Genomic DNA, 12,395 nt, shown 5'->3' on the forward strand with positions numbered 1-12,395 from the left:
AGAGAGCCTAACCACAGGGATTGTGATATGCAGGTGCACCTGCCTGATTTTTTAAAATGTTTAATGTTAAAATGAGTCTTGAGTTTATAGCCAAGAATAGATACAGCCTGCAGTCGAAGGGGGGTTTCTAGTCTTAAAAGGTAAGTAGAACCAGAGAAGAAGTGGAGGTAAAACTGGAAAGGTTGGGATATTTGTAAGGGTTTTCTCCATAGAGAGGATAAGTGACAACCTCACTAAGGCACATTAATTCAGGGGAAGGTGAGTGCTCGTTACTACGTGTTCAAATTGTGGAAGTTTAGAGAAAGCGACACATTTTCAGCGCCTGTTTTTATATAGTCAGGGAGTATTAGAGCTAAAAAGCATAAATTGGCCTAGCCTCCCCAAGAATACCAGGTAAGTATGGCATAAAGAATCCCAAGAAAGAATACCAGGTAAGGACCCTGCAGCATTGACTCCTCGTTCAATGCTCTTTTTCATTAACTTCATTATTGAACAAAGCATATCAGTTTTGTTAGAAGCAAATGAAACTGAAGACAATTATATTAACCGGTTAAAACTCCTCCCTTGCTTTCCTATTTGTTTATATCTGGTGTCAGTGCGAGAGCCCAGGCATGCCAGGAGCTGGTTAGAGATGCAGACTCCAGGCCCATCCAAGCCCTGATCCTGAACCAGGGACCCACCTTCCAGGCAAATTCAGTGTGCGGAAGATTCTGAGCACCAGCGAGTCTCATCAGAAGTCAGCAAACTCTTTTAGAAGTTAATATCCCAAAATTCAAGGACTTTTCCAACAATATTCATAAATTCTGAGTTCATGGAGTCCTCAAGTTAATGAGATATAGCTGCATAAAATAAGCAAGTACAGAAGAAAATATAAAGAAGAAAATGAGAGACAAACAGGGGAGGAGGGCCAGTGAGGGACACATGAATGAGAGCAACTTGTCAGTTCTCTTGGGGAGAAAAAGGAAGTTGAAATTCAGGATTATCCTGTCTCTAGCAGGTTATCCGATCTCCTTTTCGTGAGAAAGGACCTTGAAATGTCAATGTAACCTCATCTTCCTTTGCTTACAGATCTTGGCAGACATTCTTTGAGGCTCTGATGACAGTACCTACTTTGAAAATCAAGGGAAAGTCCATGTAATTGCATCTTAGCAGATGACAGACACTTAGAAAAGAAATCATTGAAGTGTTACTGTCATTTCTCTAAGATAAAATACTGGAAGGCAAAGGAGGGGAGAAAAGAAAACAGGGCAGAGACTTGATGCTAACTTGGTCTTTATTGAACTGCTTAATTCTCTTCAGTTCTTGGGGAGACCAAAGACAGCAGTGGTTTTGAGAGAGATGAAAGTAAACAAGAACTGGGCCTTCCAGTGCACCGCTTCTGGCTCAGACAGCAGGCACACAGGTTCTCTCTCAGAGCACCTAGGAAAGAACAGTGTGTGTCAGTGAGATTCCAAGTGCTTTTCTGGATCCTCCATGTTTGGTTCTTCTTTGTACAGTAGTCTTTACTAAAGCCCTGGAATTGCTAAAATGTGCCCTTTGGTTTTGGTTTTTGTTTCTTTGTTTGGTAGTACCGGACTAAACCCAGGGTCATTGTACCACTGAGCTGTATCCTCAGCCCTTTTTTAATTTGAGGCAGGGTCTCATTAAGTTGGAGACACTGGCCTTGAACTTGCAATCTTCCTGCCTCAGCCTCCCAGTTGCTGGGTTTATAAGCAGGCACCACCATACCTGGATAAAAGATGCATTTTATTTTATTTTAAAAATTTTATTATTGTTGTTATTTTAAAGGCACATTTTAGTTGAAGAGGTCAGACAGCTTGGTAGATAGGAACTCCATGGCCTAAAGATATGCTCGTCTTTCTAGAAAAATCTCTAGCCATGCCAGAGATGGAAACCAGGTCCTCACGCATGTCATGCAAGCACTCTTACCCTGAGCTACACTCCCTGCCCACCACACTTAAGACATTTTATCATCCTCTGAAGTCGCAAAAGTAGCTTATGCCATAGTAAATTTGAGATCAAGGGGTCTTATTTTATTCAATCTTCATCATAAGCAGCTGTTGAGAAAAAAATCAAGGTGGAAATCTTGCCTGATGCCGCTACACCAGTGAATGACAAATGGGTAAAGAAAATGTGTTAGATGCATGCAATGGAATATTATTCAGTCTTTAAAAAGAAGGAAATTCTGCAATTTGCAGGAACATGAATGAACCCTGAAGGCATTATACTCAGAGAAATAAACCAGCCACAGAAGGATAAATATTGCATGATTCCACTTACAGGTTACCTAAGCCAGGCAAATCATAGAACCCAAGAACAGAATGGTGTTTGACAGTACTGGGAATGAACCCAGGGGGGTTCTACCACTGAGCTACAGCCTTGTTAGTTAAGCAAGATGAATAAGCTCTGATAATCTATTGTACAACCTTTTTGCTAGTAGTCAATGATCATGAATTTTATACCTAAAATCAGAGAGCAGATCTCATATTAAGTGATCTTATCATAACAAAATAAAGATTGTTTTAAATACATTTAAAAAAAAAAGATTCGAGTAATGTGGAATACACAAGCTACTCTGTCATGCAGACACAGACTGGGATCCTGAGTTGACGGCTTTGTGACCTTGGGAAAGTCATTTAACTGCTCTGAACCTGCATGACCTCATCTTTAAAAAAGCAGATTATTTGGATATAGCAAATTATGATCTTATTAAAGATTAAAGATACCAGTTTTTCTTGAGATGTCTTGTGGACCCCAAAATTACACAATTTGAGAACCATAGGAGAACTAAACAGTGTAACAAGAAAGGAGGAATATATTTAATCCATAAAAACAGATGTACATTTCACATTATCAGAATTTCATGGAAATTAATTAAAGCAGAACTTAATGTGCCTTTGAATATATTTTTCTTCTAAGGCAAAATTATTTCTGGCTATTTTTTTTTTTTTTTTTTTTTTTACCTGATACTATTCTTTCCTGGGCCTACTTTGAATACTAGAAAATTATTTACAGGTCATCTGTGACTTTGTTAAGCAACCTTTTTCTGATGCTCAAACTAACTGTTTCTTCGTATCCCAACATTTTCCACTTCTTAATGACTCTTCAGAGGAAAATAACTCTTCCTATCATATATGGAGGCTTTTCTTTTTACCCTAATTGACTTCACATGACTTTGTAGGTGTCTGGTCATTTTGAGTATTTGCAGGACCTTTTAACATGCCATTTCTTAAACACCCTCATAAATACATTAGTGGACAATGTATTATCATTGTATATACAGTGTGACATGTTCTCACGGGAGCTGAGTCATCCTTAGTTTATTATGTTTTATGAAATGTTCCTGTAATGCCAGTAAATAAAATAAGTCTTACAGGAAAAGAGGGATTTGGGGGGGACAGTATGGTTCCAAGGAAAATCTCAGTTCTTAATAACTAACAGGGTTCACCGTCCACACCTGCAAATGAACAAGGTACTGAGAAATGCAGAAAGAATGATTTATATCCAACTGGGAGCAAAGAAATCTGGTAAATTTACTCCTTTGTTGAGAGGCAATTTTACATTATTCTCTGGAAAGAAAATTTGTTGCATCAGACCACCATTTCTCAGAAGAAGACCTGCCACATACCCTGTTGGGGGCATTTTTAAAAATTAAAAAAAAAAAAAAAGGAAACCCTCTTCTGTTCCAAATGTTCAGGATCAGATTCCATTAATGGGAGCATCAGAGACAGCATTGGGTGTTTTGAACACCTGGGTGTGTGCTTATCTGTCTTTACAAACTGGTGACAAGCAGCTAAGTCCCTCTTTTTTAAGGCACATACATGGTGAAGGAGATGCAGAAGCCTGTGTCTCTTGGGCATTTTGATTCATGCCCCAAACGAGCTGGCTGAAATTTGCATCTCCACCCACACCGGCACACAGATGAGGGTCAGGCCAAAGGGGTGGATCAGAAGAGCAGATCCTGCACCAGCCCAATGGGTCCTGATTTTCTTCTTTGAGCCCAAGAATACTTTGAGCTTTCATTCCCTTTGCAGCAACCCCGATCACAGCATCTGAAAGCCCTTGAGCAGGTATAGAAGAGCAGGCTCCTCCAGCCACTCGTTCTGTTTAATTTTTCTTTTAGAACTTTTTGCAGTCTGACATAGTGTGTGTCTGTGTGTATTTATGTGTTTGTGTGTGTGCGCGTGCACGTGCATACACCAAAAACTGCTGATCACCACCCTGCCTCTGGACGGTGTAACCATCAGCTCTATTTACCACCATTTTTCCAGCACCGAGAACAGTGACTGATACCTTGGTACCCACTAAGTAAATAGTGTTCGAAATGAGTGAGTGAAAAGAGTGATAACCTCTAGTGAGAGATTTAACTACTTTTCTGAAAATCTGACGGTGAAAACCAGTTGCTTTCCTGTCATATCCACTGCCCCCATTAGCCTCCGGGGCTCTTATAGGATGCTGCTCTGTGTGACACCCTTTCTGTCCAGCATCATAATGAAAATTAGCTGTACTACAAATTATGGAGGGGAGTTTGTATTGGTACTGAGGTTAGAAGGTTAGACATTGCTGAAAATGTGGGTAACTAAGGGAAATTGTACTAGGGACCTGAGAGTAGGCAGCCTGCAAATGAAGCTATCAATCATTGACATTGGGGGTGGGGGTTGGAGTCATGTTCAGAGGCATCACCTGTGGCCAGAAATAGATCTAATAAACAGGAAATGGATGGGGCCTAATACAGACTTCATAAAGATAAAGGAGTGGATGGAAAATGTGGAGACCTGGTGAAAGAGGGAAAACATCCAAAATAATTCAGAAAAAGACAAACGGGAACAGAATTTGGTGTAAAAATAATAAAAGAATATTGAAAATGAAGAACATTAACAAAACCCATGGAAGACAAAAGAATGCAATGGAGAAAAAGTAGAATATGTTTAATCCAAGATTAACATGTCAACAAGAAAACAGAGAAAGGAAATTTCAAAAGGGGTTCATGATTAGAGACCTAATTAATATGTGAAAATTGTGTCTTTCCTTTCCACCCACCTCAGCCCCATCCCAGGAACACTGCCTGGGAACATTAATTTCTAGGCAGCTGGAGCTGTTAGGCAAAAATAGAAAAATGGAATGAAGAAGGAAAAGAGGATGAAGTGAGATGGAGTCGAAGCTAAAAATCTATCACATGGATTCTTCTGAGCTGTACGCTTAAAAATGGTTAAGATGATGAATTTTGGTATATGTACATTAGCCTAGTTAAACAGAAATAAAATAGATTTTAAAAAGTCATCATGTGCAATAAATTTAAGTGGGAGAGGTTTTTAAAACAACAAGTTAAAACTTGTTCCTTCAACTAAGTTTTAGAAGGAGAAGGTGTGATACAGATGACCTGCCGGGACATTTTCATAGTGAGGGATCCATATTTCAAGAGACCCTGTGTTAGAGAAAACTGACCCTGTCCTCTTGGAACAGCAGGGTGGCTGTGGAAGCCAAAGACCCAAGAATGACAGGGCCTAGCCGCAGCCAGGCGGAGGAGGGAATATTGACAAGAACCCTGAAGGCTGGGAGGATTTGCTTGCCAATGTGGGTCGAAAGGAAGGAGAGCAGCCCAGGTAGAGAGGAGTAGATTCCAACAGTCACTGCCTGCACTTCCAAAGCTCAAAAGTGGAGCTGAAGTGCGGCCATTCCTGTGTTTATGTTTTTTATTTTGTTTTTTCAATCAAAAATAAGTTTGAGTTAAAATCCAGACCTAGGAAGAAAGAGGTTGAATTCTTGAGAGCTGGACTCCTGGGGGCAGCGAGTTTATACCTTCTGTACTTTTATCTTCCCCCACCTTAGCTTTACCTGTCTGTACAGGGATGCAGAGTCGTCATCCTCATGAATATTAATCATGGCAATGTGCCTGATGGCGCGAGCAGCCATCCAAACCCGTGGGGCCGTCAAGTTCAGGCAGCTTCCTTTTTAGGTTCTGGTGACTTTCTGGGTTATGACATTTCCATTTCATCTTTTCCTTCTTGGGTTGCTTGAGTTTTGACATGTAGAAAGTTTCACCCTTCCCTTATTATTTTGTTTCCAGACTATTGTGACCTTAGAAGCAAGACAAACGATTATAATTCGAGGTGCTGAAGGAGGGCCTAATGATTTTCTTTTTCTAATGGTAATGTTTAGACTAGGGTGGATTTTGTGGCTCAGTTTTGATGATTAGGAAACATGAATTTCCTAGTTCTCAAATATATTGTCGCCCAATAACTAGGTTATTGACAGGTGCCATGTCATGTTTACTTTTGAAAATTATGCTAAGGGTAGGATTTATCAGGAATTAATTATGGAGAAATGAAGAGGGATTACTGAAACTTGGGAGTGGATCCAGTTCAAGGACACTCACCCCATCAAACTTTCACTGTGTCTCCGTCTGTCCAAGCTGATCCGTGCGGGACTCAGAGGGATGGGGGTGGTCACTGTGATTCTGCTGTGCCTGACTCGGGACTCAGCTGCCCTGGGATAGCTCCAGCTCACTTGGGCTGCACACACATACTTTTGTACTCACAAAGACATCTGGCTTTGAAATACAGGTGGATAATGTTTTTGATGATAGCAGTGAATTGGTACTTTCGCCTTTTATATGGAAGATTTATCTGAGACGTACTCTGGTGTCTGAATTTCAGCTATCTGGTTCAAAATACAGCTTTGCAGGAGGACTGCCAGAGGTCATTGTCATGAAAATCCTCACTGTAGTTATGACTTTTTGTCCCAGGAGTCTTGTAATTATGGATCTGGTCTCCCAATTGTATTTTACATCAACTCAATTATTGCTGCCATCTAGAAGTGGTTTCAACTCTGGAAAACCAAAGATAATAAGAAGTTGTACCCTAAATAGACATTTTAGGTTTATGTTCCCGTCTCCAGTTCTGTGGCAGGATGCCCAGCGTACATTAGGAAGATAGCTTATGGGGCTGTGATATACCTCTGTAATTTGGAGTTGGAGAGGCATCCTGCTTCCACAGGGTTCCTGCACTGGGAGTGGGAGGTAAGGGAGAGGAGGGGACAGTATTTTGTTTTTGTCACCTGACTTTACATAGGCCCCTTTAGAATAAATAGTGTCTTTCAATAAGCTGCTTATGATACCTTTAATTAATGGCTCTTACATCACAAATACTATGCCCTGTTCTTTAGAGACTGTGACATTACTGATTCTCCTAACGTGCCTTCCTATGAATCACTCTTAGACATATACAAATAAAGTAAGAAGCTATGTTTAGTTAGTGATTTAAGATTTATTGAGAATTATCCATGCAAGGAACTCTGTATAGTAAATTCTCTGTGTCCACTGGTTCCACATCTGTGTACTCAGTCAAATTTGGATTAAAAACATTGCATCTGTACTGAGCATGTACAGCCTTCTGTTTCTTGTCATTGTGCCATGCAGGTTTACATAGCATTTACATTGTACCAGGCATTTTAAGTCACCTCGAGTTGATTTAAAGCAAATGAGAGAATGTGCATAGGTTTTATACAAATACTGCGTGTTTTACATAAGGGAATTGGGCTTCCTTGGATCTTGGTGTCACCAGCTCATCCTGGATCCAATCCCCCAGGGATACTGAAAGACAGCATATTACATCTAGCAAGCAGTCTTGTTAGGGAACTTTCAGGGATACAGCTAAAAAGATTACATGGATCAATTATAGGACTGATCCTAGACAAAACCACTTGACCAATTGGTAAAAGACGAGGAAGATTAGTGGACAGAGAAGGGACAGTAGCAGGAGGAGAGAAAGAAGGAAAAGTGTGCCTAAGAATAGTGTGCTTGTGGGACAGTCAGGGTGTTGATGGGACTTTGATGCAGGAAGGCAAACTATTAAAGGCCTTAAGACCAGACCCAGTGTGTTTGAGGCTTGATGGAGATAACTGGAAGCTAATGAAAGTTGTCAGCAGATGAAAGTTATGATGAAGCCATGTAAGAGAAAGACTGCTTTGGTATAGAAAACAGATGGAACAAAGTCAGTTGCTGTTATAATCTCACCATAGATTTCCAAGGGCTGAGACTAGGATGTGGCTAAAGGGAATGGGGAAGATGAAAAGAAATACTATACAACACCTTTTATTTTATTGTTTTAACTTGAGAAGCCATATTCTTATGGCATAGTGGTAGTTGAGATCTGGGAAGAACTCCTGAGATTTAAGGGACCCCAAACAGGAAAAATGAATTGGAGCAGACAGGTAGGAAAGATGAGGGAGAATCATCAAGGTACAATGGGAGATATACTTGTAATTCAATCAATAAAACACTTCTGTGGCTTCCTCAGAATTGGGCTTTGGATAGAAAGCAAGAAAACACTTGAATTCATTTGCAGTTATGAATATTTAACTTTCATGGAGAATCTTGTTCCTCCTTTATTATCAATGATACCACCATTCTCTTGGTAACTAAACCAAGTTCAAACTGGAAATTCACTTTTTTCATGACTCTTTTCCTTAATCTCTGTACCCAGTCACCTGAAAGTGTATGCTGCCTTTTTTTTTTTTTTAAGTTGTAGATGGACACAATACTTTATTTTATTTATTTATTTTTATGTGTGCTGAGGATCGAACCCAGTGCCTCACGCATGCTAGGGCTCACACATGCTCTACCACTGAGTACATTTGCAGCCCCTGTATGCTGCCTTTGAAAGTCTACTTCATCATTAGCCTGTCCTCAGCATTCCATATGTCTCTATTCTAAGCTCATTTGTTCTTACATTTCTTTCATTTGGTATTGATACCTAACTACATCAAAAGTATTTGGCTGGTGGATACTAGAATTTAACATGTCAAAGCACCATAAAAAGCAGAGACATGAAATCTGCATTTATGAACAAAACATTTTTTTCACTAACTAATTAAAACAGTTAACTATGTTGCGTTATGAACAGAGGCTGCACACTGGGAGCCCACATAGCTGCCCCTGTTCAAGATCCGATCCAAGTAGGGAATTTACGTATTTTATGAAGGACAAGTGATGGCTTGTTGTTGATGGTTGTGGCTCAGTGGCAGAGTGCTAACCTGGCATGCTGCAGGCCCAGCACTATTAAAAAAGTAAATTTCATATGTATATGAAAACAGATATATGTATATATATTATATATATGTATATATGACAAAAGATAGATATCTGTTTTACACACACACACACACACACACACACACACACACAAACACACACACACAAAGCAGAGTATTCCAACTTGAGCGAAGGGTAGTGGGTGTGAACATTGTAATCCCCCCTTTGGATGCCATGAATAGCACCACCTGAGCCCTCCTAAAGGTACGTCCCCTTGAGAGCAAGAGCAACTGGGCTTTTGAAAACTGTTTTCTGAGGCTTCTGGAGCCATGACCCCAAAGTCTTTTCGATTATTCTGCTAAAACACAGAAGACAAGAAAGCCCCTACCATTAGAAAAACTTGGACAAGAAATCACTTTTTCTCCCATATAAATTTTCTTGGTCCTTTTGCCTGGCTTCTAAAAAAAGAAGTCAAAACATCTTACATATTATAGAATGTATCACCTGTATCAGGGTGGTAACCAAAAGAATTTTGAGATTGTCAAATCGGATATAATGCAAACATACTATCTCAAAATAAATTCTATCACCATTTCTAAATAATAATGTCAAATTATAATATTAAGCGCTACATTCTTGATATGATTCATATCCTTATATTTATGATTTTACAGATCTCACCTGAATATTTATGATGTTATTTTCAGCCAGTAAGCACATCCTTTCTGTTTTTCAGCTTCTCCAGTTGGCAACGGTTACATCAAGCCTCCCGTTCCACCTGCTTCAGGCACACACAGGGAGAAAGGGCCGCCAACCATGTTACCCATCAATGTGGATCCCGACAGCAAACCGGGAGAATATGTCCTTAAGAGCTTGTTTGTCAACTTCACCACTCAGGCCGAGCGCAAAATCCGCATCATTATGGCAGAGCCACTGGTGAGTCTGTGCCATACAACCTACCTCTTCTGAAGCTCACCTGTTCCCTGAATGTAGTCAGTCCTCCATATTGGTGGGTTCCACATCCAGGGATTTCACCAAACGTAGATCAGAGGTCTTGGGGGAACAGTTGCATCTGTACTGAGCTTGTGCTTAATATTGTTTTGGTCATTATTGATGCAGTTTAACAACTAATTACATATCATTTACATTATATTAGATATTACATCATCTGGAGATAATTTAAAGTATATAGGATGATGTATAACCATACTATATGCAAATACTACATCATTTTATATAAGGGAGTTGAACATCTGTAGATTTTTTATATCCAAAGGATATCCTGGAAGCAGTCCCCCACAGATCTGGAAGGATAACTGTTTACCAGATTCTGCCATTCAAGCAAAGCAAAGAATGGATTTGTATTTCCTTACTTTACAAAATGTTTTTTTTCTTTTTTCTTTTTTTTTTTTTTGGTGCTGGGGATCGAACCCAGGGCCTTGTGCTTACAAGGCAAGCTACTCTACCGACTGAGCTATCTCCCCAGCCCCAAAATGTTTTTTTTCTTTTAATATCATAGGTAATTTTCAAAAAATAATAGTTAGATTTCTTGATTTAACCCATTTTGTCCCATTGTCCCAGATGTGGAACATCTATAAAAACTTAAATTGAGCAACAAATATACCACATATGGTCACTTTGAAATAAACATTATATTTTAAAAGTTCTATTCTTTTGAGAAAAATAATAGGTGAGTGATCAGAGCATTGGAAAAATTTGGAAAAATTGGAAATTATGATTACCCACCTATTTTAATGCACCTGTGTTAATTTTGTTGAAACACTCACTGAACTGGAAACTTTGGAACTTCATGGGTGGAAGGGAAAAATTTGAGTGTAGGGAATTTATAAAATAATCTCCAACAAATACAGTTCAGTAGCACACTTCACTGCTGCAATCAGAGCTAATAAATGTAATCTAAGAAGAGGTATTAATTGTAGAATATTGTGTTCAGAGCCTCTGTTATATTTTTATGCTTAAGGCAAAAATTTTCCCTGTATTTTTAAAATAAATGAAGAAAGAAATATCATTGTTCTTCAAGTGGCTGTCTGGACTTCCAGTTTGAGAACATAAGGTTCTCAGTACTGTATTGTCAGAGTTCATGTTTTGGCAAGTAGTTGAGAAACCCCACTTCAGTTTCTAAAAGTTGGAAGACAGGAAATTCTTGACTCATTTACCTTTAGGTTCCTTATTAGACAGATGATGTCCTTGGGCTTAGTGTCTTTGCAGATGCTTCTGTTGGAAAATAAGGCCTGGGTCAGCCTTATGTTAATTGGTTTAACAGGGCTCTAAGGACTTCGGAATCATGAAAGGACAGTCAGGAAGGAAGAAAGTGCAATTGGTAGATTCAGATTACTTGTTTTCTGACCTTGGCGGGGCCACACACAATAAGAGAGAAGGAAAGGAATTCCGAGTGACGCAGCTGTTCTATGAACACAGCTTTGTCCCTCCTGTGAGGATACTGGAGCAATGAGAAGACAATCTGAGTTTGTTCTGCAGAATCATAGCTTAAAATGATCAAGCACCATCTCTGAAAATAGGTAATAGATGATGCACAACATCAGTCGTTAAAAATGACTTGTAAGAATCACAGTTTACAGTTTGGTAATCAAAATTCAGGTTCATTTGTTAAGTGTGTTTATCTGGAAATGATAAATTTTGCACTTTAAAGTTTTCATTAGATCATTGGATCTCATTTTTATACATTCTGTTCATAAAATTCTAATTATTTATTGAATTACTATTATTATGGAAAACATGTTTTTACAATTTAAATCACTTAAAGAGCAGCACCTTTTTTCCAGTTTCTCATGTTTTTATGTTTCTACTACTCTAACTACTAGTAGTAGCTAATATTTATGGAGTACTTACCATGTGCCAGGCAGTGCTTCATTTAGTATCTTTACAATGACCTGAGGTCTTTTCCCATTTACAGATGGGACACGTTGGCACAGAGAGGGTTAAGTAATTGCTCAAGGTCACATCTTGATGGATGAAGTCAGAGCTTCCCTCTGACCTGCAGTGACTACACTCTACTGCCAGTCTCTACAGGGACAACTTCGCATAGAGATACCTTCACTCACCTTTTATACCAACACAGGGCTATTCTGTGACTTGAGTTAGCCAAGTCAAGTTCCCATATTCCCCTTGCCCAGAACAGTGTTGACCTGTGGAAACTCTGGCTGCCTAGGAAGCTGGGACTGCCTCCCTGGTGGGGGGAGGAGAGCTGCGTTGGTGTCCATAGGGTATTTGGGAGCCCAGAGAGGAAGCAGTGGTAAGGCACAATGAAGAGTATTTCACTCAACATCAGAGAAGACCAAAAATGACAGGAGAAGGGTCTCTGAAACTGAGTAGCCCAGTGACT

At 39.5% G+C, this 12,395-nt stretch overlaps 1 protein-coding gene across 1 annotated transcript in view; it reads left to right on the forward strand.

Moving 5' to 3' along the window:
* Fry (FRY microtubule binding protein) overlaps window positions 1–12,395 on the forward strand; it is a 243,883-nt gene that overhangs the window by 34,116 nt on the left and 197,372 nt on the right. The window contains exon 2 of the mRNA XM_047553455.1: window positions 9,768–9,967. Coding sequence (XP_047409411.1) covers window positions 9,768–9,967 — 200 coding nt within the window. The remainder of the gene's footprint in view (window positions 1–9,767; window positions 9,968–12,395) is intronic.

The sequence above is a fragment of the Sciurus carolinensis genome, chromosome 5 (assembly GCF_902686445.1).
Source record: "Sciurus carolinensis chromosome 5, mSciCar1.2, whole genome shotgun sequence".
NCBI lineage: Eukaryota > Metazoa > Chordata > Mammalia > Rodentia > Sciuridae > Sciurus > Sciurus carolinensis.